Below are 24809 nucleotides of genomic sequence, written 5' to 3'. Positions count from 1 at the left end.
TGATGTTATCATAGTTGAGTAGCTTTTTTTTTTTAACCTTCTATCTTTTCCTAATCACCGTTCTAGTCAGTTATTTTTCTGTCAACTAGCTCTTCATTCTCTTCTTTAAAAGCCAAGACGTGATTTATTTTTGTAAAGAAAATAGAAGTATTCTCTTTGTTTATAAATTAGATCTATTTAGATTTGCATTGAGAAGTGTGTTTCCGGGGGTGGCGGGGGGGGGGGGGGGGTGGTGCTTAATTTGTGGTAGCCAGATTTATGTCAGAGAAAAATCTCAGCCAAGCTTCTAGGAACCAGTCAGACAAGTATGTGAGGGAAGAAAAAGGAGGTAAGCCAAAGGACTGGAAAAGCAAAGACTTGAGGTGTGAGGAGGTGAAAGGCTATGTTGTCAGGATGGGTAACACCTTTGGCTGAGGATGAATCGAAAAGATTCTGGCAAAGAACTGGTGGTAGAAACTAGGTAAAGCGTTAGTCATTTAATTCAAACCCAGATTTTTGGCATGCCTAATAAGTTTAAAGGTCTCTTGCGGAGGCTTAGAATGAATAGATTGAGCCTAAGCTGAATTTCCTGGCACCAATGAAAAAGTTCTATCTATAGACAGTTTTTTAGATTCTAAGACATTCAGGTCAAGAAACGTTATTCATGTTTCCATGGCAGAATTATCACTGTGAAGTGTTTAAAGAAGGCCTGTAATATATCCCAAGTAGAGGAATGCAGATGCCAGAGTGCATGCACTCATTTTTCCAATAACCTGTGGGATTTCATACTTAGAGGGTACCTGGCTATTCCAAAGCCATTAGATCCCCTGGAGGAGGGCATGGCAATCCACTCCAGTAGTTCTTGCCAGGAGACTCCCATGGACAGAGGAGCCTGGCAGGCTACAGTCCGTGGGGTCGCACAGAGTTGAACATGACTGAAGCGACTTAGCACGCACACACAGAAGTAGAACAGAATCACTACCTTTGCATATAATTTTATTCCATCCCTAAACACTTTTTTTTCTTTTTCCTGGCTCATGGACCCCTCTGTATAAGTTATACATTTAAAAGTTGTATGTTTAGATGATGTTAGGGAATAAGGTAGTGATGTTATATAATTTTGTTGAATTTCTGGTATAAGTCTAGGCTACAAATACTCGTCACAGAGCATGCCATATTGATTATGGGCCTTTAGTTTAATTTTCATAAGTTAAACGCTTGTAACCCGCATGTCACAGTAATTATTTTCAAGTTCATTTCTCTGTCCAAGACAGACCAGACTTCCAGGGTCATAACCTAGCCAATTTTCCAAAGACAAATCCTGCTTAAAAAAACAGATGTATTAACAGCAAAGTGAAGTATTAGAGAAACCTCCACCCATAAAATCCTCATCAAAGACTCAATCAGCTTGGGAACTGCTACTGAAATGCTTACCTCAGCCTCAACAGAGCAAAACACTCTGTGATCCCTAGAAAATCCTCAACTGACTCCTTTCTTTCCTTTTGTTTTTTTGAATTTGTGCTAAACTGTCTCATTTTCATTTAATGATTATGCTGAAATTAGCCTTTTCTTTTTCAAACCAAATAGTCTTCTGAATAGAGGCCAAATAATTTCTTCACTCTGCATAACACTGAAGGCCATTAACCTAAATAGGTGAAAAGGAAATGCATTCTACCTGTGTGTAGAAATTGAAGCCCTCCCCCTGCAAAACTTGTCTGAATAAAGAAAGATCAGAATTTGAAGGAAATCAACCATTTGGCAGCAACTAAAACAAATAGAAAGGAATATAATTTTGCATAGCCACTGAATTTTTCAGGCTTCTCTTCTAAACCCAACAATGTGCAATAAATTGTGAAGCAAGAGAGGTGTTAGTGTCAAGTATTTACAAATAACCAAGTAAGTAAGCTTGTGTGATCACATTTTTATGCAAATGTGGGTGGGAAAGAAGTAGGGGAAAAAAACATAACCTTTACTTTTTTTTTTTAGTGTTTTATTTTTTATTGTAAATTTATTTAATTGGAGGCTAATTACTTTACAATATTGTAGTGGTTTTGCCATACATTGACATGAATCCACCACAGGTGTACATGTGTTCCCCATCTTGAACCCCCCTCCCACCTCCCTCCCATAACCTTTACTTTAACCGATTTTATTCCACCATGATTCTGTATGCCACTTCAAGGTCTAGTTGGGAGAAAATGAAGATTAAAAAGATTTGTAGACTCCTATATTTGCTTAAAACTCAACATTCAAATAACTAAACATCTGGTCCCATCACTTCATGGCAAATAGATGGGGGTAAAAGTGGAAGCAGTAACAGATTTAATTTCTTGGGTTCCAACGTCACTGCAGATGGTCACTGCAGCTATGAAATTAAAAGACACTTGCTCCTTAGAAGTAAAGCTATGACAAACCTAGACAGCATATTAAAAAGCAAGGACATCACTTTACTCACAAAGTATAGTCAAAAGTATGTTTTTTCCAGTAGTCATGTACGGTTGTGAGGGTTAGACCATAAGGAAGGCTGAGTGCTGAAGAATTGCTTTCGAATTGTGGTGCTGGAGAAGACTCTTTAGAGCCCCTTGGATTGCAAGGAGATCAATCTGTTTAAGGGGAAGCACACTGACTGAAACCGCCCACCCTGGCCAGGCTTTCTAGTAACCATTCGCATGAGTTGTTTTACGACAGGAGGTCCTGATAAGGAATATGGAACTAATAAGCCACCACCAACCGGAAGAGTTCGGGAAAGGTCAAAAGGAGACCTTTTGATTCACTTCCGAGAATCCCTCTCGCTAGCATCCATCTTGGCTGAGCGATGCATACGCCACCAGGAAGGATTCTGAGTCAGAATGATTGGCCAAAGACAACCCGGAAACTAATCCCATCACCATAAAACCCAAGACTTCGAGCCATGTGGTAGAGCAGTTCTCCTGGGTTCACTTACCCTGCTGCTCTCCTCCTGGGTGCCTTCTTCCAATAAAGTCTCTTGCTTTGTCAGGACATGTCTCCTTGGACAATTCTTTTCCCAATGTTAGACAAAAGCCCACTCTTGGGGCCCTGGAGGGGGGGGGCCCCTTCCTACAACAAAACCAGTCAATCTTAAAGGAAATCAACCCTGAATATTCATTGGAAGGATTGATGCTGAAGCCGAAGCTCCAGTACTTTGGCCACCTGATGTGAAGAGCCGACTCACTGGAAAAGACCCTGATGCTGGGAAAGATTGAAGGCAAAAGGAGAAGAGGGCAGCAGAAAATGAGATGGTTGGATGGCATCACTGACTCAATGGACATGAATCTGAGCAAACTCTGGGAGAGAGTGAAGGACAGGGAAGCCTGCTGTGCTGCAGTCCATGGGTCACAAAGAGTCTGACACAATTTAGCAACTGAACAACAAAGTATTTCTAAAGCGCGCACCCGCACTCACACAGAGACTTACTCAAGCCCCTCGATTTTAAGTGGTAAATCGGGGGCTACTCTCTAGTCGTGGTGTACAACCCTTTCCTTGCAGTGGCTTCTCGTTGCAGAGCACAGGCTGGAGGTACACAGTCTCAGTAGCTGTGGCACACAGACTTAGTTACCCCAGAGCAAATGGGATCATCCCAGGCCAGAGATTGAACTGGTGTCCCTTGCATTGCAAGGCAGATTCTTAACCACTAGACCACAAGGGAAGCCCCCAAATGAACTTTTATTTGCAGCCTCCTGCATTATTTTATTGATTGACAGTGTCTAATCACCTGACCTTAACATAGGAAGAGTATCCTACGTTATCTGGAAGAGCCCATTGTAATTATGAGTTCTTTAAAATGTTAAGTGGGAGGCAGAAGAGACAGATTGAGAGATGTGATAGGAGAAAGATGCATCCTGCCATTGGTGGCTTTGAAGATGGAAGAGGTCCATGTGCTGAGCAATACAGGAAGCCTCTAGAAGCTGAAAAAAAACCCAAACAAACAAGGGGATGGATTCTTCCCTAGAGCATCCTGAAAAGCCTCCTGAGAACACCTTGGTTTTCACCTAGTGAGATGCATGTCCCACTTCTGATCTACAGAACTGTAATATAATAAATTTGTGTTGTTTGCAACCACTAAGCTTGTGACAAATTGTTGTTACAGCAGCAATGGAACGTGAACACATAAGCTAACTGGTATTTCAAAAAGCAGAAGCTAATCTTCTACCTTTCCCGCTGCCTAAAAGTCCAGCCAGTTGCCAACTTCTTTACTCTTTGTTTGCTAACAACTAGAAATTTTATCGTATCACATGCTTGAGCTAATCAATGAGAAAGTGCTCAGGAATTATTTAGAGTGGCAGCTTTTCAGTTCTGTGAAAATGCCATTCAAATATATTTTCAAAAAAGTAGAATCATAACTCTCATACAAAAATAAAATGAACATGTGTCAAAGATTGTATATAACTTGTTAATTAATGAAAGAATCAGTGAGATACTAAAATCAGTTCAAAATGCATTTGAGGGACTTCCCTGGCAGTCCATTGGTTAAGACTGCCTTCCAACACAGCAGATGTGGGTTCATTCCCTGGTCAGGGGACTAAGATCCCACATGCCTCACAACCAAAAAAAACAAAACATAAAACAGATGCAATATTGTAACAAATTCAATAAAGACTTTTAAAATGGTCCACATCAAAAAAATCTTTCTCTTGAAAAGTGAATTTGAGAAATTGGATGTTTAAAGGTCATTTGATAAAGGAATGTTAGAGAAGATTGCTGAGTTGGATATAAAATTGGTTAATGTCATATCCGACCATAAACCATACTTAAAGATTATCTTTTTCACTACTGGACAGGAACTATTTGAGGTTTGAGTTCATCTCTGCCTCTTCAGGGTTGTAAAGTAACTCAATCAACAGGAAATCATTGCAAGGCACAAGTTTAGCATCAAACTGAAAGAACACCTAGGAACCTCTTCCTGTTATTTCTAGTTTTTGGATCATTTTTTTGTTTGTTTTTTGACAACTGGGAAAGTGAAAGTGACGTTGCTCAGTCGTGTCCAACTCTTTGCGACCCCACAGACTGTAGCCTACCAGGCTTCTCCATCCATGGGATTTTCCAGGCAAGAGTCCTGGAGTGGGTTGCCATTTCCTTCTCCAGGGGATCTTCCTGACCCAGGGATTGAACCCGGGTCTCCTGCATTGTAGACAGACGCTTTACCATCTGAGCTACCAGGGAATAGCTCATTTATTCAGATGTAAATCCAAATAAAGAAAAAAAAAAAGGTGCAATCTGTTTGTAGGACATATAATCTTAAAAATGCATTTCAGTATACATTAGATGCAGACAAATACTGTTTAATTCCATTTATACAAGACACCTAGCATAGTCAAATTCATAGAATCAGAAAGAGCATTGGTATGGGAATTTGCTATATGACTCGGGGAACTCAAACTAGGGCTCTGTAACAACCTAGAGGGGTGGGATGGGGAGAGAGGGAGGTTCAAGAAGTCGGGGACATATGTATACCTATGGCTAATTCATTTTGATGTATATATGGCAGAAACCAACACAATATTGTAAAGTAATTATCCTTCAATTAAAAATAAATTTTTTAAAAAAAGTGGTAGATGCCAGGGGGAGACGGGTGATGGTTACACAACTGTGTGAATGTACTTAGTGCCACTGAAGTGTACAGTTGTGCACACTATGCTTTATATCATATGACTTTTCCACAATTCAAACAAAAATTAAAAAGAATGAAAGAAAAAGAAACTGTTAGAGTTGGCAAAGTCAGGGAGAATAGGTCTCCTCACCTAAGCTCCCTGCCGGAGTTTTCCTCCCTGCATTCTAGAGATGGGGATGGCAGACCACCCAACAAGTGTAGCAAGCCTGTTCCTCTCTCAGACTTCCTCAGCTCAGGAAGCAGCAATCCCTGATGTCTAGCAAGGACACCTTGAAATCGACCTCAGCTCTTCTCTTTAGTTCATAGCCTACATCTAATACCTCTAATATATTTGGTATTCTTCAAAAATAGTTTGAGGACCTACCGTAAGACAGTCACTTTTTTCTCTTATGCGTGTCTATTAGTAGACAAAACAGACAAGAATCCTTACCTTCATGGAGTTTGCTTTCTGGTAGGGGAGAAAAACGAGAAACCAAATATAAAATATATGGAATGTTAATGATGACAAATACAATAGAGGAAAAATCTTAAATGGAAAGAGGTTGGGAGAACTTGGAGATGGGGATAGAATCTAAATACAGTTGACTGGGAAGACCTCACAGGGAAGGTGGTACTTAAGAACAGAGATGGGACTTCCTTGGTGTTCCAGCGGCAACACGCTCAGTGCAGGGGGTCTGAGTTTGATCCCTAGTCAGGGAACTAGATCCCACATGCAGCAACTAAGAGTTCGCATGCCCACAACTAAAATGCATGCCCGAATCCAACAACTAAGACCTGGTGCAGCTAAATAAATAAACTCTGGGAGTTGAGGGTGGACAGGGAGGCCTGGCGTGCTTCAGTCCATGGGATTGCAAAGAGTCAGACATGACTGAGCGACTGAACTGAACTAAACTGAAAAAAAAAAGAGAGAGAGAGAGATGAAGGAAGGAAGAGAGGCAGCCATGTGCATATTTGCTCCAATCAGAGGCATCATGTGCCAGTGTGTTAAAGAATGAGGCAGACATGATACTCCAAAATATGACTCCTTGTGTGCATACGTGCTCAGTCGTGTCCAACTCTTTGCCACCCCATGGACTATAACTGCCAGGCTCCTCTGTCCATGGAATTTTCCAGGTAAGAATACTGGAATGGGTTGCCATTTCCTACTCCAGGGGATCTCCCCAATTAGGGATCGAACCCTTGTCTCTTAAATCTCCTGCGTTGGCAGGCAGATTCTTTACCATTGGCTCCAGACACCTTGGCATATTGAGTATTTTAAGCTGAAGACTTCTGAGAAAACAGCAGAAACAAGGTCAGAGTGACCTTCTCCCTGCCCTTCTCCCTTGAAACAAGTTATAAACTCTTACCTGAGAGGTCCTCTCCCTATACCTGGAGGAAAGGGGCATCCTTACCTCTGAAATCAGGGAGGCCAGAAACAGCCTAACATACAGGTCTTGTTGAGTTTCCCACTGTTGACAACATTCCTCTCATACTCTTTGACCTGTCAGATTTCTTTCAGATCTCCTTGACTGTTCATTCTTCATCAACCCTAGCATAAAAGTACTTGAGTTTAACCATTTCTACAGGTCTCCATTTCCTTATGAAGGCTCCCTGGTCACATCAAAATTATATTCAATAAATGTGTATGCTTTGGAGTAGGAAATGGCAACCCACTCCAGTATTCTTGCCTGGAGAATCCTCATGGAAAGAGGAGCCTGGTAGGCTATAGTCTATGGGGTCCCAAAGAGTCGTATACAACTGAGCGACTGACACTTTCTTCTGTTAACCTATCTTTGTCAGTTTAATTTTCAGACCCAGCCAGGAAGCTTTTTCCTCTGATACAGGAATAGCAAGCACAATGTGTCTGGACCAGAATGAGGCAGGAGGAAAGGAATGGGAGATGGGGTTGGAGGTGTAAAGAAGCGTGAGCATGCCAGGGGAGGAGGTAGGGAGGGAGAGAGGAAACAAGTAATGATTGTAAAACCTGTTCTGCTTTTACTCCGGCTGAGAAATGTTGGAAGGATTTAGTAGAGGAGTAATATGATCTGACTTACTTTTTTTTTTTTGGCCATGCTTGGAGGCTTGTGGGTTCTTAGTTCCCTAATCAGAGATTGAACCTGGGCCTCTGGCAGTGAGAGAGGGGAGTCCTAACCACTGGAACATCAGGGAATTCCCTGGTTTATGTTTTTAACAGGATGGCTCTGGCTGCCAGGATAAGAACAGGCTTGAGATACAAGGATGAGGATCAGTGAGGAGGAATTTGCAGTAGACTCGAGTAACAAGAGTAAAAATGATGAAAAGTGCTCCCGTATCAGATATATTTTGAAGCTAGGGCCAGTAGCATTTACTGATGTAATGGATGTGGGATGTGAGGAAAAAAAAGAAACAAAAGCACCTCCAAGGTTTGGGGCCTGAGAATAGACCTTGGAGGTTATTCTATAACAGCCTGCATGGAGCTGCCATATTCTAATTTAATGATTGCATTTTATTCCCTTGTGTCGCTACATTGAATATCTTTGTCATTCTATAATATAGACACATTGATAGACATTTTTGCTATTTGTAATATTTTGATAGACATTTTTGCTATTTGTAATAATTTTCTTAAACATGTATCAGTACACATAGATACAAGCATAACTGTAAAATGAATTTCTTTCTTCTTTTAATATATATTTATTTATTTGGCTGATCTTGCAGCATGTGGAATCTTCCATCTTAGTTGCTGCATGCAAGATTTTTTTTTTTTAGTTGCAGCATGTGGAATCTTTAATTGTGGAAAACTCTTAGTTGTGGCATGTGGGATCTAGTTCCCTGACCAGGGATTGAACCCGGGCCCCTGGCATTGAGAGTGTGGAGTCAGCCATTGGACCACCAGGAAAGTCCCTAAGATGAATTTCTTTCTTTCTTTTTTAAGATTAATTTCTTAAAGTGCAGTTGTTAGGTCAAACTGTATGCATATATTTTAGTAACTATTGCAAAATTGCTATCCATGGAGGTTGCACTCATATTTTGCTAAGTGGATAGATTAATTCTGAAAGCCAGAAGTAGAGATAACCTTAGGTCTCCTAACAGAGATGAGTAAGTGCAAGGATGGCATGTAAAATGTCATCTCTTATTCATGGTAAAGTAGAAAAATGATTTTTTTTAAAAAGCCCTCAGTTTTAGATGACTTCTTATCTAAGCCTTGCAAGGAAAAGCCTTATCTTTTCCTATTTTTTTCTCTTTCTCTCTGCCTTTCTAACCCTCCATACACACACCCACCAATCCCACTCACTTCCACACACACACACACAAAACACATCTCCTGTGGACACTAGTTAACTGAAGTTAAGCTATACTTCCCACAGAAAGATAATTACTATCAACAGAATACACACTTTTGATAGTGTTGCCTTTTTCTCATTATTGGCTGCACCACACACCTCATGGGATCTTAGTTCCCTGACCAGGGATTGAACCTGGGCCACAGTTACCAAGTCATAACCAACTGGACTGCCAGGGAATTTCCTGTAGTGGCATATTCTAATAATCTTCAGATGTCTCACTTATAAACCCTGAATTCATATACCTGAATCTAAAATTCTTTACACAAATATAACACCCTTTAAAGAATTAGTAAATATTTCCTGTGATTTAATTATGTACTTTAAGGCATTGTGCTATATGTTATTATGTATTAAAATAGATAAGAATATTCATTCATTTTCAAATAACAATATAATTAGGAAATAAAGTCAGGTATACATATTAAGTCTGTGGTTAAGGGCATGAACTCTGAGATCTGGATTTGGATCCTGATTCTGCTACTTACTAGTTCTGTCACTTACATGGTCCTGGGCATGTAATACAACCACTGGAAGTCTTGTTCTCCTTATCTGTAGAATGAGGGGGTCTACCAACCTTGCAGGATTGTTGTGAAAATTGGGTAATGCATAGTATTCATTTAGCCCATTGATTGTCCTTGGTAAGTATTCAAAAAATATTGATTGTTATTTTATTATTAATTATCAGCTAGAGTTGATTACATTGCTGACAAAGGTCCATACAGTCCAAGCTAAGGTTTTTCTTGTAGTCACGTAGCTATATGCGAGTTGGACCATAAAGAAGGCTGATCACCAAAGAATTGCTGCTTTCAAATTGTGGTGCTGGAGAAGACTCTTGAGAGTCCCTTGGACTGCAAGGAGGTCAAGTCAGTCAATCCTTAAGGAAATCAATCCTGAACATTCATTGGAAAAACTGAAGCTGAAGCTCCAATACTTTGGCTACCTGATGCAAAGAGCTCACTCATTAGAAAAGACCCTGATGCTGGGAAAGATTGAGGGGAGGAGGAGAATGGGTTGACAGAGGATGAGATGGTTGGATGGATCACTGATTCAATGGACATGAGTTTGAGCAAACTCCAGGAGATGGTAAAGGACAGGGAAGCCTGGCATGCTGCAGTCCATGGCGTCACCAAGAGTCGGACATGACTGAACAACTGAACAATCAACTAGAGTGTAAGGCAGGTTTCCCAAGTGGTATTAGTGGTAAAGAATCTGCCTACCAGTGCAGGAGACACAAGAGATATGGGTTCAATCCCTGGATCGGGAAGATCCTCTGAAGTAGGAAATGGCAACCCACTCCAGTATTCTTGCCCAGAAAATTCCACGCATAGAGGAGCCTAACAGGCTATAATCCATGGAGTCACTAAGAGCTGGACACAACTGAGCACAGACACACACAGAGTGTAAGGCAGTCTCTATAAAAAGACTATGAATACTCAAAGATATGAAATTCCCATCTGGTCTTCAAAAGAGCTGCCCTTCCTACAAAAAAAGAGAAAAATAATATTTGAGATAAAGGTTGGTCAGAATATGAAGGAATCAGAGGGAATATCTCATAGAATTTTATCTCAATCAAACTGGCACAACCTTGACAGGCATTTATATTAACTAACTATGCCAGATGATTTTTACTTATTACCCATTTAATTTTCACATTGATCCTGAGAGATCATGATTACAGGATTATTAAAAAATTAATAATCAGAAACCACAAATAAATACAGCTGGGAGACAAGAAGGGGGAGACCTCACACCCTGCGGTCACAGCAGAGCCCAACAGGAAGAAGAAAGATTCCTCTTCTTTCCTGGCAAGGACTTGGCCAATGAAAACCCGTGGACTCTGTTTATTGTAGCCCTCCCAACTTTCTTCTCTCTGCAAACGTGTTCTCCTTTCCTTGAAGTGCAAGGACCTGCACTTGGCTCATCATGATTGCAGACCCCGAACTGCAATTCTGGGCTAATCCAGAATAAATCCATCTTTGCTGGAAAAATATCTGACAGTCTATTGGTTTCTGGTCAGAAGTGTCTTATCTAGATTTGGAGGTTGCTTTAATGAGCCTGCACTCCAGCTCTGTCTCTGATCTGGCTTCTTGGAAGTCCTTAGAGAGAGCCGGAAAGAACCACTGCAAAGAAGCAGTGCATAAGTGATTTACTGGCTGTCCTCTGCCTCAGCAACCACAGCCCAAATCATGTCATTGGTTTCTTGGGTTGTAAACCTCTAAGGTTCCTTGTGCCAAAAGGTGAACTGTAGGGTGAACTCAGGAAATACCCCCAATGTTTATTCTTGAACTGTAAATGAGTGTAATATCTCCTTTGTGTTCCCATGATATTTTAAGTATAAAACAAAATAATCAATTGGAAAGGGCTGTAAAACAAAAGCAACAAGTTCTAGGAGAGTAAATTGAAATTTATTGAAAGATTCATTTGTGAGTTAACCCAGTTCCCTAGAAGTCAGACACTTTGCAGGAGAAAATAATCAATATATGTGTGGCCCAAATAATGTTTTCAACACTGTTCTAGGCAATATAAGAGATACAGAAGAACTATAAAGCATTGCCCTGGGACTTCCCTGATGGTCCAGGGATTAAGAATCCACCTGCCAATGCAGGGGACACATGTTCGATCCCTGGTCTGGGAAGATCCCACATGCCAAAGAGCAACTAAGGCCATGCGCCACAACTACTGAGCACACACTTTAGAGCTAGTGCTCTGTAACAAGAGAGGCCACTGCAATGAGAAGCCCAGGCAGCGTAATGAGAAGTAGCCCCAGTTCACCGCTACAAAGACCTACTGCTGCTGCTGCTAAGTCGCTTCAGTCGTGTCCGACTCGGTGCGACCCCATAGACGGCAGCCCCTAGTAGAGATAAAAATTAGTTCATTAACCAAAATTTTACCCAAAAAATTGCCCCTGTTCTCAAAAAGCTTGTAATATGGTATGGTCAAAGGAAATTACTTCTGTGAATAGCAGCAGCCAACAAACAGGTACAAATTCTTCTTTATGGAATGTACTAAAACCAAATGATACATTATATCTGGGCAGTGAATGGAAGAAAAGAGGGAAACTAATACTGGGCTAAGCAATTTTACATGTGATGTCTTGGTTGTTCCTTCCAGGCATTCACTGAATTAAGGACTGTTTTCTCCATTTTTATAGATGAGGTTACCAATGCTGATATGCTGAATGATTTGTTCATGGTAACATAAATATTAGTTTGAACACAGATGAAGACTCTCATACTAAATTCTAAATTCTCATACTAAATTCTAAATCTCGTATGTTTTTAACATACGAGGCAGCCTTGAAGACGTGTCACAAGGGTTCCAGATCAGTTCTCCTTTGGGGCAATTGATAGGCTTGTACTTCCCCATCCATTGGAAGTTGGATACTTGTGACTTGCTCTGGCCAATGCAATGTGAGTGGATGCAATGTGCATCCTTTCTGGGCAGGAGCCTCAAGAGCCAGTGCACACCGCTAATCTCATGCTCTCCTCTCCTCTGCTACAATGTATACCAATAAATCAATGAATAGAGCAGCTGTTCAGTCACCTTGGGTCCTGGAATAAAGACCACCTGGAGCCGAGGCCCTATCCACCCTTCCATGGACGTGTAAAATGAGGAGTCAGTGCTTTTACCTTTTTTAAAAAATAGTTTTGTATCTTTTAAAAATATGTTTATTTATGCTGGGTCTTTGTTGCTGCTCGAGCTTTTATCTAATTGCAGAGAATGGGGGCTACTCTAGTTGTGCGCAGGCTTCTTATTGTGGTGGCTTCTCTTGTGGAGCTCAGGCCCTAGAGCCTTCAGGCTTCAGTAGTTGCAGCGCGTGGACTCAGTAGTTGTAGCTCCCGGGCTCAATAGTTGTGGTGCTCGGGCTTAGTTGCTCTGTGTGGCATGTGGGATCCTCCCAGACCAGGGATCAAACCTGTGTCTCCTGCTTCGGCAGACTCATTCTTTACCACTGAGTAGCCAGGGAAGCCCTGCTTTTACTTTAATCATTCAGCTTTGAAGTTATCTTGACAACTTTACCTAATCAATCCTGACTCAATAGCACTAGGAATAAGGTGATTTTCTCATTAAATTCCTAAAATATGTAACTTTAGCTTCAGGACCAGTCAGCAGGTAATGACGAAATTTATTGGAGACTGAAAGTCTGGGAAAATATATTATTTTATCTGTAATAACTTAAAGCCAGATAATGGGTTTGATGATATTATAGTTCTAGAAGACATTGGAAAATAGAATGTCAGTAGTGTATATCGGTTATTGCATTTGACGGAATTTGAATAGGATCTACGAGAGATGATCATAGCAAAGAACTGGCCGTTTTTGTCAATCAGGAGTGAAAAGGGAAAAAGTGCAGAAAGTGGGTTATGGGATTGGAAGAGGCAATTGTGTGGAAAAGCTTTTGAATAATAAAAGCTGATTCAATCTTAGCTTTATGGCAAAGGTCAAATCAAGTTATGGTAGTCCCATTAGTTGTCAAAACTTCAGGATGGATTAATGTATTGCACAGTAAATTCTTACATTAGAAATACTAAAGGATTAAGCCATTAGACAAAATTTATTAAAGCATTAGGGGGGAAAATGGCTTAGGGTGTAACTTTCTACCAAAGCTTAGAGTCCTGAAGCATCCACAATTAAGAGGTAAGTTTTTTATTTTTTTGGCCACACTGCAGTATGTGGGAATGGTCTTGATCCCTGTTTCCTGTACAATGTCATGAACCTCATTCCACAGTTCACCAGGCACGCTAACTATCAGATCTAGGCCCTTAAATCTATTTCTCACTTCCACTGTATAGTCATAAGGGATTTGATTTAGGTCATACCTGAATGGTCTAGTGGTTTTCCCTACTTTCTTCAATTTAAGTCTGAAGTTCGCAATAAGGAGTTCATGGTCTGAGCCACAGTCAGCTCCTGGTCTTGTTCTTGCTGACTGTATAGAGCTTCTCCATCTTTGGCTGCAAAGAATATAATCAATCTGATTTTGGTGTTGACCATCTGGTGATGTCCATGTGTAGAGTCTTCTCTTGTGTTGTTGGAAGAGGGTGTTTGTTATGACCAGTGCATTTTCTTGGCAAAACTCTATTAGTCTTTGCCCTGCTTCATTCTGTATTCCAAGGCCAAATTTGCCTGTTACTCCAGGTGTTTCTTGACTTCCTACTTTTGCATTCCAGTCCCCTATAAGGAAAAGGACATCTTTTTTGGGTGTTAGTTCTAAAAGGTCTTGTAGGTCTTCATAGAACCGTTCAATGTCAGCTTCTTCAGCGTTACTGGTTGGGGCATAGACTTGGATTACTGTGATATTGAATGGTTTGCCTTGGAAGCAAACAGAGATCATTCTGTCGTTTTTGAGATTGCATCCAAGTACTGCATTTTGGACTCTTTTGTTGACCATGATGGCCACTCCATTTCTTCTGAGGGATTCCTGCCCGAAGTAGTAGATATAATGGTCATCTGAGTTAAATTCACCCATTCCAGTCCATTTTAGTTCACTGATTCCTAGAATGTCGACATTCACTCTTGCCATCTCTTGTTTGACCACTTCCAATTTGCCTTGATTCATGGACCTGACATTCCAGGTTCCTATGCAATATTGCTTTTTACAGCATCGGACCTTGCTTCTATCACCAGTCACATCCACAGCTGGGTACTGTTTTTGCTTTGGCTCTATCCCTTCATTCTTTCTGGAGTTATTTCTCCACTGATCTCCAGTAGCATATTGGGCACCTACTGACCTGGGGAGTTTCTCTTTCAGTATCCTATCATTTTGCCTTTTCATACTGTTCATGGGGTTCTCAAGGCAAGAATACTGAAGTGGTTTTCCATTCCCTTCTCCAGTGGACCACATTCTGTCAGATCTCTCCACCATGACCCGTGAATGCAGAGTTCCAAAGAATAGCAAGAAGAGATAAGAAAGCCTTCTTCAGCAATTAATGCAAAGAAATAGAGGAAAACAACAGAATGGGAAAGACTAGGGATCTCTTCAAGAAAATCAGAGATACTAAAGGAACATTTAATGCAAAGATGGGCTTGATAAAGGACAGAAATGGTATGGACCTAACAGAAGCAGAAGGTATTAAGAAGAGATGGCAAGAATACACAGAAGAACTGTACAAAAAAGATCTTCATGACCCAGATAATCACGATGGTGTGATCACTGACCCAGAGCCAGACATCCTGGAATGTGAAGTCAAGTGGGCCTTAGAAAGCATCACTACGAACAAAGCTAGTGGAGGTGATGGAATTCCAGTTGAGCTATTCCAAATCCTGAAAGATGATGCTGTGAAAGTGCTGCACTCAATATGCCAGCAAATTTGGAAAACTCAGCAGTGGCCACAGGACTGAAAAAGGTCAGTTTTCATTCCAATCCCAAAGAAAGGCAATGCCAAAGAATGCTGAAACTACCGTACAATTGCACTCATCTCACATTCTAGTAAAGTAATGCTCAAAATTCTCCAAGCCAGGCTTCAGCAATATGTGAACCGTGAACTTCCTGATGTTCAAGCTGGTTTTAGAAAAGGCAGAGGAACCAGAGATCAAATTGCCAACATCCGCTGGATCATGGAAAAAGCAAGAGAGTTCCAGAAAAGCATCTATTTCTGCTTTATTGACTATGCCAAAGCCTTTGACTGTGTGGATCACAATAAACTGTGGAAAATTCTGAAAGAGGTGGAAATACCAGACAACCTGATCTGCCTCTTGAGAAATTTGTATGCAGGTCAGGAAGCAACAGTTAGAACTGGACATGGAACAACAGACTGGTTCCAAATTGGAAAAGGAGTTCGTCAAGGCTGTATATTGTCACCCTGTTTATTTAACTTATATGCAGAGTACATCATGAGAAAGGCTGGACTGGAAGAAACACAAGCTGGGATCAAGATTGCCGGGAGAAATATCAATAACCTCAGATATGCAGATGACACCACCCTTATGGCAGAAAGTGAAGAGGAACTCAAAAGCCTCTTGATGAAAGTGAAAGTGGAGAGTGAAAAAGTTGGCTTAAAGCTCAACATTCAGAAAATGAAGATCATGGCATCCGGTCCCATCACTTCATGGGAAATAGATGGGGAAACAGTGGAAACAGTGTCAGACTTTATTTTTCTGGGCTCCAAAATCACTACAGATGGTGACTGCAGCCATGAAATTAAAAGACGTTTACTCCTTGGAAGGAAAGTTATGACCAACCTAGATAGCATATTGAAAAGCAGAGACATTACTTTGCCAACAAAGGTTCGTCTAGTCAAGGCTATGGTTTTTCCTGTGGTCATGTATGGCTGTGAGAGTTGGACTGTGAAGAAGGCTGAGCACCAAAGAATTGATGCTTTTAAACTGTGGTGTTGGAGAAGACTCTTGAGAGTCCCTTGGACTGCAGGGAGATCCAACCAGTCCATTCTGAAGGAGATCAGCCCTGGGATTTCTTTGGAAGGAATGATGCTGAAGCTGAAACTCCAGTACTTTGGCCACCTCATGCAAAGAGTTGACTCATTGGAAAAGACTCTGATGCTGGGAGGGATTGGGGGCAAGAGGAGAAGGGGACGACAGAGGATGAGATGGCTGGATGGCATCACTGACTCGATGGACGTGAGTCTGAGTGAACTCCGGGAGTTGGTGATGGACAGGGAGGCCTGGCGTGCTGCAATTCATGGGGTCGCAAAAAGTCGGACACGACTGAGCGACTGATCTGATCTGTGCAGTATGTGAGATCATAGTTTCCTGACCAGAGATTGAACCTGTGCCCCCTGCATAGGGAGCATGGAGTCTTAATCACTGGACCACCAGGGAAGTCCCAAGAGGTAAGTCTTAGAAAAAAGAAATACAGATATGACTATTGACATATAGAGCTAACAAGAATAAAAGGATAAGAAGGGGTGTGGGAGGGACGTTCCAGAGGGAGGGGATATATGTATGTGTGTGTGTGTGTGTATGTATATGTATATATATATATATATATATACTTATAGCTGATTCATGTGGTTGTACAGCAAAAACTAACATAACTTATAAAGCAACTATACCACAAAAAAAAAGAAAAAAAATTTTTTTAATTTTTAAGAAGATTAGGAAGCCACCTAAATTTTGAAACCATGACCATGAATTAAGAAACTTGGGAGTAAGTCGACTATATCCCAATAGAAAATAAAAATTAAATTAAAAAAAAAAAGAAATCTGTGAGTATTTGGGATTGGATAATGACTCCTGGACTTCAGCTTCTGCAGGTGATGTAAACCTGCTCAGTGGTCCGATGCTCTCTTCAGATGAGGCCGAGGAGGAAATTAGCATAGAAGGATCTCCCAGAGGGTGGAGCCACAGTCATAGAGAACAGGAACTGGTGCGTCCTTCCTGGGGAGCAAAACTGAGACCTAATTAAAGAAATTCCTCATCCCCAGGGTAAGAGACCCTCTCTGAACATTTGTCCAGAATTTCTCCAGAGAAACAGTTTTTCTGTGTTTTTTTTTTTTGGTTTTTTTTTTTTTAAAGGAGCCAAGGTATCTTGTCCTTTGTTTCAAATCATCTCCACCTTCCACACACTGCAGAAAGCCCATTGTTAGGGAGACACATTAGCACATCAGATTTTCTGTGATACTACAGCCTGTTCAGTTTCCACAGCCCTCAGGTCTCCTGTGCAGCTAGTCTTGGATATAATAAAGAGTTCTGTTCTTTGTGTCTGTTTCCTCATTTTTTTAGTTACTAGAAGATTCTAAAGACATTTTTAATTCTAAATAAACTATAATTCTATCTTCTGCCAATGGTGAGCAGTTCATGAACTTTATCCAGGATTCAGAAAACAGTCTAAATTACATCTCCTAAAAACTAAAAAATAGTACAGAGCTGTCCCTCCCTGCTGCTGCTAAGTCGCTTCAGTCGTGTCCGACTCTGTGCGACCCCATAGACTCAAGACCACTAATATGGGAGGATTGCACTGATGAGGGGCTTTGTCACAGGATACATTCTTGCATATTCAAGATGATGACCATGTACTGAGAAATTCTATGAGTAATTCCTATTCAAAAATTTGGAAAGGTTGGGTCTTCCCTGGTTGTCCAGTGGCTAAAACTCCGAGCTCCCAATGCAGGAGGCCTGGGTTCAATCCCTGGTCAGGGAACTAGATCTTACATGCTGAAATTAACAGTTTGCATACTGCAACTAAAGATCTCGGATGCCACAGTGAAAATTCTGCATGCCACAACTAAGACCTGGCACAACCAAATAAATAAACATTTTTAAGTGGCATTGACTTTCATCTTCATAAAAAAACCTAACTAAAATAACCCTCATCTCCTATTCCTTTTTGCCTGTATATTTACCATCCCACCATTGTCAACCCCTAGAAGCCTAAATCCCTTTTCCTTTGTTTTGTCATTTCTCTTAAATTAGGCTTGACTGCTTCTTTGGGTTTTCCTTTTTTTTTTTTTTTTTCCATTCAAACAATGACGTGAACACGAAATAAGCCTTTTCTTCTGTTAATCTATCTTTTGCCAATTTATTCACAGGCCCCAGTCGCTGAATCTAAGAGGGTAGAGGAAAAGATTTTCCTCTCTTACAGTTTAGCATCCTGATAGCTTCCCAGACACTTCCATGACTCTATTGTTTTACATCCAATCAGTCATTGACAGGATCGAGTTTTATCTGAGCCTGTGTTCCTGGAAAATAAGCCAGTTAAGAAATCTTACCATCCTTTTGTTTTCCAAACCCCAAAACCTTTGGTGTCAAGGAAAGCAGCTCAAAGCAAAGAATCATGCTATTCTTGTATATTCTCTGAAAAGTCTCATGACAGCAATAAGTTCCATACACGACGCCCTAAGTTTTCCTTCTGTAAAATCTCAGGTCCCTTTTCTTTTCCATGAGACTGTCTTCGTTAATGAACATGTTCTCCATTGCAACAGCCTGAATAAAACCATTTGCTTAATTGTCTGGTATATTTTGTCTTTGATATCCCTGTGTCTTCCTGAGGCTGTCTCCTCGGTGAGTAACTTTTGAATAAGTCCCCTCGTCTTCACCCCCACTGCCAGTTTACCAGTTCTTACCTGGACTGCTGTATTGCCTCCTAAATGATTTTGAGGACTTCAGTTTTACTCTTTTTGTTTTATTTTTTTTGGCTGAGCCTTGAGGCATGTGAGATCTTAGTTCCCCCACCAGGATCTGAACTTTTGCCCTCTGCATTGGAAGTGCAGGGTCTTAACCCCTGGACCACCAGGGAAGTCCCAGCTTTACCATTCTCTACTCCATTCTTTACTCTGTTGCTAGAATGATCATTCTAAAAAGCAATTCTTGACCTAACCTCTTACTACTCACACACACACACACACACACAAATATACCACACAGGAGGACACTGAACTACTCCGGTGAAATACCATGCTTTCTTCTCCTCCTTTGTCTTTCATATGTAACCCAAGCTTCCCTGGTGGCTCAGATGGTAAAGAAACTGCCTACAGTGCAGGAGACTCGAGTTCGATCCCTGGGTCAGGAAAATCCCCAGAAGAAGGAAATGGCAACCCATGCCAGTATCCTTGCCTGGAGAAGCCCATGGACGGAGGAGCTTGACGGGCTACAGTCCATGGAGTCGCAAAGCGTCGCACATGACTGAGCAACTAACACTTCACTTCTCTTTACTCACTTTGTCCAAACTTGCTCCCTCTTTTCCTGCTTGTTGCTCATCCAGCTCAGACACCAATCTGAAGAAGTCTTTCTTGACACCCCATCACCTTGGCCTGGGAAGACACCTCTCCTCTCTGCTCCCATAGCTTTGTGTACTTGTTCTATCGTTATTTTTTGTCACACTGTATCACAAGCGTTAATGTGTTTGTTTTCTCGTTCCACTAGTCTGTGAGCTCCTCGTTTATCTTTGTATTCCCAGGACAGGCAAGGTACCTGGCATATTAATAAAGGCATGTATTGAATATTTAACCATATATACTAGAACACTGTCACTTTTTAAAAAAATGTTATTTATTTGGCTGTTCTGGGTCTGCATTGTAGCATGCAGGATCTTTAGCTGCAGGATATAGACTGTTAGTTGTGACATGTGGGATTTAGTTCCCTGACCAAGGATCAAACCCAGGCTCCCTGCACTGGAGTCTTAGCCAGTGGACCATCAGGAAAGTTCCCTATCACTTTAATGCTGCTGCTGCTGCTGCTAAGTCGCTTCAGTCATGTCCGACTCTGTGCGATCCCATAGACGGCAGCCCACTAGGCTTCTCTGTCCCTGGAATTCTCCAGGCAAAGCTATTTAATCCTTAAAATCACCTTGCTTCTCAAATATGCACAGATGTTTATATTTCAATAAGTTGAATGATGTGAATTTTCTCATGAACCTCTCTTCATTCAATATAGTTGATGGTCCTAAATCATGAGATAATTCTTTCCATCCAAAAGATACAAGAATTGTTCTTATAATCATTTGATTTGGGTTTTTTTGCCCAGACATAACTTCCTAAATCTTGAAGACCACTGCATCTGTCCATTGCAAAAAAGGAGAAGTTTTGGCAGGAACTACAGACCCAAAAGTAGGGGGCTGGAACTTTCATTGGGTAGGAGGAGCATTCACGATTTCCTTTTTTTTTTTTTAATATTTATTTATTTATATTTATATGGTTGTGCCAGTCTTTGTTGCGGTACTTAGGATCTTTAATCTTTAGTTGTTACATGTGGGATCTAGTTCCCTGACCAGCAATTGAACCTGGGCCTCCTACACTGGGAGTGCAGAATGTTACCCACTGGACCACCAGGGAAGTCCCATGACTGCCCTCTTTAGGGTTCTCTGTTCTCTTCCCATGATACCAAAGGGTAAGGCAGGATTAGAGATGGCCTTCTGGGATACATTCTCCATCTTCTCTCACTTTGAGAACTCCTAGGAGGAGCAGGGCAACCTCTAGGGTGGTGGAGATAAGGAACAAACAGTTTATTCCTTTGGGTTTAGGGAAATATCTCTACATCATGGACTTACTTTTCCCTGATTCTTTGGTCTGAGTTTCTGACCTAGAGGAGCAAGATCAGAGTGTGGAGATCCAGGGTAAAAGGGTGTAATTACCTTGAGAATCTTCTCTGTTTAAATATCATTTATCTTCCACTGCTATTCCCATTGCCTCCAAACTTGTTTCCAAAACAAAAACATTTCCCCAAGGAAGATTACCCTGTGACAGGTAACCCAAATGCGAAAAGGCTGAACAAAAGCAAAGCCACTAAGTAAGGGAACTCTGGCAGCCACTTTTCTTGTTATTGATCACTGTTTGCCCTGCAGTGACAACTGGCTGAATGCAAGCCCTTAATTACGATTCTCTTTGGATTGCTCTCTGAATACTTAACTCGAATCTTGGCGAAGTCTGGGTCAAAAGTTTTAAAGAAGAAACTATAATGTGAGTTTTTATTAAAGAATAATCATCAGATTTAAACAGAACCTTTGGTATCCTTGGAAATATGCAGTCAAGTGCACAAATTTTCTTTTCAAAGAGAAGAAAAAAGAATCTTTTTAGTCTATTCCCAAATACCTAAATCACATCTTCCCTTAGATTTAAACTCCAGGAAGACATTTTTGTGTTCCCTGGAACACCTCTACCATCATCTCCTTTCTGGAGACTCCCAGATGGCTCAACATAATGGTTAAACCAATGATCCTACCCCAAGGAGCTTTCCTGTACAATTCCTCCAGCGTGTGGTGATTCCTAGGCCATCTTCCCCAGCACTTTATTCTGGCACCTCTGCCCCTGTAAAGCCATAGAAAGTAGCTGAGGTTCAGATCTGCACATCCATTACCCACTCACTAGTCAGACTGTTAAAGAGAATAACCACAGGCCCAAAATGGTGTCACTTGTGCTAAAGCCCCTGATACCAATCCTAAATGTAATACCTGACCTACTTGCAGTCTTGACCTTCCCCCAGAATGTAATCTTAATCAACTATTCCAGAGGTTTCTGCTCACCACCAATGAGATCATCTGCCACGTGGGCCCTCTCCATCCATCTATGTGGTAAAACCCTTGTCATTCTCTCCCCTCCAACCCCCGCTAAAAGAAGATATCCTGGCCTAAAAATAATCCTTTCTTTTCTTTTGCTAATTTCCTTTTGTACAGCTCTGAATATTCATTGGAAGGGCTGAGGCTGAAGCTGAGGCTCCAGTAACTTTGGCCACCTGATGCAAAGAGCTGACTCACAGGGAAAAAACCCTGATGCTGGGAAAGACTGAGGGCAAGAGAAGAAGGGGGCAGCAGAGGATGAGATGATTAGACAGCATCACCGACTCAGTGGACATGAATCTGAGCAAACTCTGGGAGATATCAGAGGACAGAGGAGCCTGGGGTGCTGCAGTCCATGGGGTCGCAAAGAATCGGACAGGACTTAGCGACTGAACAACAACAACAATGCCTTGGAGCATCCTTCTGCTTGCTAGATGGAATGCTGCCCAATTCATCAATCACCTCACAGAGTCAATTCAATCTTCAGTTTAACTTGGTTACATTTTATTTTTTAAGAAGAGAAATCAAATTGTTTGACTGAATGAGTTCTGCTTTCAGAGACAGAAGAATGCTGTTCAGTGACATCATGGAGGATTTCTTTGTCTCTTTCCAACTTCTCTCCTGGGGGAAAGACAAAGACAGAAGATATCATGATACTCAGAAAGTCTTCACAATTATAGAGGAGCTTTTTTCTGTCTAGGAAAAAAAAAAGAATCTCTCAAAACATGGGATGGGATTATTAGTAAGAGTGTTATCTCAGGGAAGTAGAATCAAGTCATCTTTACTTTTGCTTTAGTATTTTTATATAAAAAGATATATAATTAATAATTAGAAAATTTTTCAGCTAGGAAAAATAAAAAACCAGTGGTTTTAAAAATCACATAGAACCCCTTCATACAACTACTGCTAGTAACTTTTTCTGGTGTGAACAATAGAGATGATTACTCTTCTTTCCAGGAGTTCAGGACATAGTGTACAACTATACCTCAATTTTTTTAAATAAAAGAATTCAGGACAAAAAAGGAAAGTTTATTTTTATCAAATATAAGCTTCTAAAAGATAATACTAGTAACTCAGAAGTACTCCTTAACTTTTAAATATTACCACCCAATCCTCAAAGCCCACCCTTCTCTCTTTTGGGCTTACCTCATTCACAGGAATCAGAATACTGAATTGTTGCCTGTTCATCTGTAAAATTAAATAACATATATCATTATATTGCAGACCTCATACATTCAGAGAGAAACTACATAAAAGTTATCAGTTTAGGACTCCCTTGGTGGTACAGTGGATAAGAAGAATCCGCCTGCCAGTGCAGGAGACACGGGTTCAATCCCTGGTCCAGGAAGATCCCACATGCCAAAGAGCAACTAAGCCGGTAGGCCACAACCGCTGAGCCCACGCTCCACAGCCCAAGCTCCACAAGAAGAAGCCACCGCAATGTGAAGCCCACACACCACAACAAAGAGTAGCCCCTGCTTGCTGCACCTAGAAAAAGCCCACACACAGTAATGAAGACCCAGTAGAACCAAAAATAAAATAAGTTAATTAAAATAAATAAATTTTAAAAGCTACTGTTAAAAAAAATCCATTTAGAACAAAAGTTACTGCTTTAACCCTTTCCAAAAGATTTCTATAGGTTATGAGCATATTCAGAATATAGCAAGTTTTCAATGACTAATATTTGTATGCTTGCAGTAAATTATTCATCTAAGCAAACATATTAAGAATGGTTAGTCCTTAGAGAATACTGTTCTTTTGGTCTATGGACCACATTGTATAAAATATGTCTAGTTCAGAAGACTTTTTAAAAATGGCATATAACTGAATCAAAGTGTGTTAGGAGATCAGATAATGATGTGCACTTGGCTTGGAAAAGAGTATTTGGAAAATTAAGAGAGAGATCATGAAAAAGGAGGCAGAAATATGTCAGGAGATGCAGGTAAATCTGGGCCCTCACCTGGCAGGTAGTAGTCATAGACTTTGATGGTTGCTGGTTTGAGGTTGGTGACCAACACACTTTGGCTGATGGTGAAGGTATAGGTCTGAGTTTCCTTCCCGAGCTATAAGACAGACAAACATCCCATTAAAACAAAAGTGAAAACAACATCTCTGCAATGTGGAGATTGAAAAACTCTTGCTGAAAAAGACACAGATGTAAAGAACAGACTTTTAGACTCTCTGGGAGAAGGCGAGGGTGGGATGATTTCAGAGAATAGCATTGAAACATGTATATATTCATATGTGAAATAGATCCCCAGTCCAGGTTCAATGCATGAGACAGGGTGCTCACGGCTGGTGCACTGGGATGACTCTGAGAGATGGGATGGGGGTTCAGGATGGGGAACACATGTACACCCATGGCTGATTCATGTGAATGTATGGCAAAAACCACCACAATATTGTAATTAGCCTCCAATTAAAATAAATTTAAAAATGGAAAAAAAAAAAAAAGAAAGACTCTTGCTGTCTTCACACAGATTTCCTGAAACCCTTCTACCTCTGCTTCTTGCCACTCCCAAAATTGCCTCCTGCTGTCTTTCTGGCTTTCTTCTCAGCATCTTACAGTTTCCTGGTCCTTCTGTAAAATGGGTCCACTCTTGGTCTGGTCTAAGCTACAGCTCCTCTACTAAATTAAGTGCAGTGGCCAAAGGAACAGAAGCTTCCATTATCCTTAAACAGCTTTATACACACGATTGGTTTTCTCTCTTCACTCAGCTCTCTGATCCAATGACATCTCCTCACAGAGGCCTTTCCTGGCCACCTGACTTTAAAACAATCACACTGGACTTCTCTGGTGGTCCAGTGGCTAAGACTCTGAGCTCCCAATGCATGGGGCCTGGGTTCGATCCCTGGTCATGGAAGTAGATCCCACATGCCGCAACTAAGAGCTCACATGCCAAAACTAAAGATCCTGCATGCCACAATGAAGTTCAAAGATCCTGAG

The 24809-nt window shown here is 41.0% G+C and overlaps 1 protein-coding gene across 1 annotated transcript in view; it reads right to left on the bottom strand.

Annotated features, from left to right (window-relative positions):
- Positions 1-22312: 22312 nt before the first annotated feature.
- The window catches only part of A2ML1 (alpha-2-macroglobulin like 1), a 48665-nt gene continuing 46168 nt past the window's right edge, over positions 22313-24809 (bottom strand). The window contains exons 34-36 of the mRNA XM_055570152.1: positions 23823-23925; positions 23009-23050; positions 22313-22483 (exon numbers count right to left, since the gene is read on the bottom strand). Coding sequence (XP_055426127.1) covers positions 23010-23050; positions 23823-23925 — 144 coding nt within the window. The 3' untranslated portion in view covers positions 22313-22483; position 23009. The remainder of the gene's footprint in view (positions 22484-23008; positions 23051-23822; positions 23926-24809) is intronic.

Source organism: Bubalus kerabau, chromosome 1, assembly GCF_029407905.1.
Source record: "Bubalus kerabau isolate K-KA32 ecotype Philippines breed swamp buffalo chromosome 1, PCC_UOA_SB_1v2, whole genome shotgun sequence".
Lineage (NCBI taxonomy): Eukaryota > Metazoa > Chordata > Mammalia > Artiodactyla > Bovidae > Bubalus > Bubalus kerabau.
Note: the sequence above shows the minus strand (reverse complement) of the source record. Positions and strands in the feature narration are given on the sequence as shown.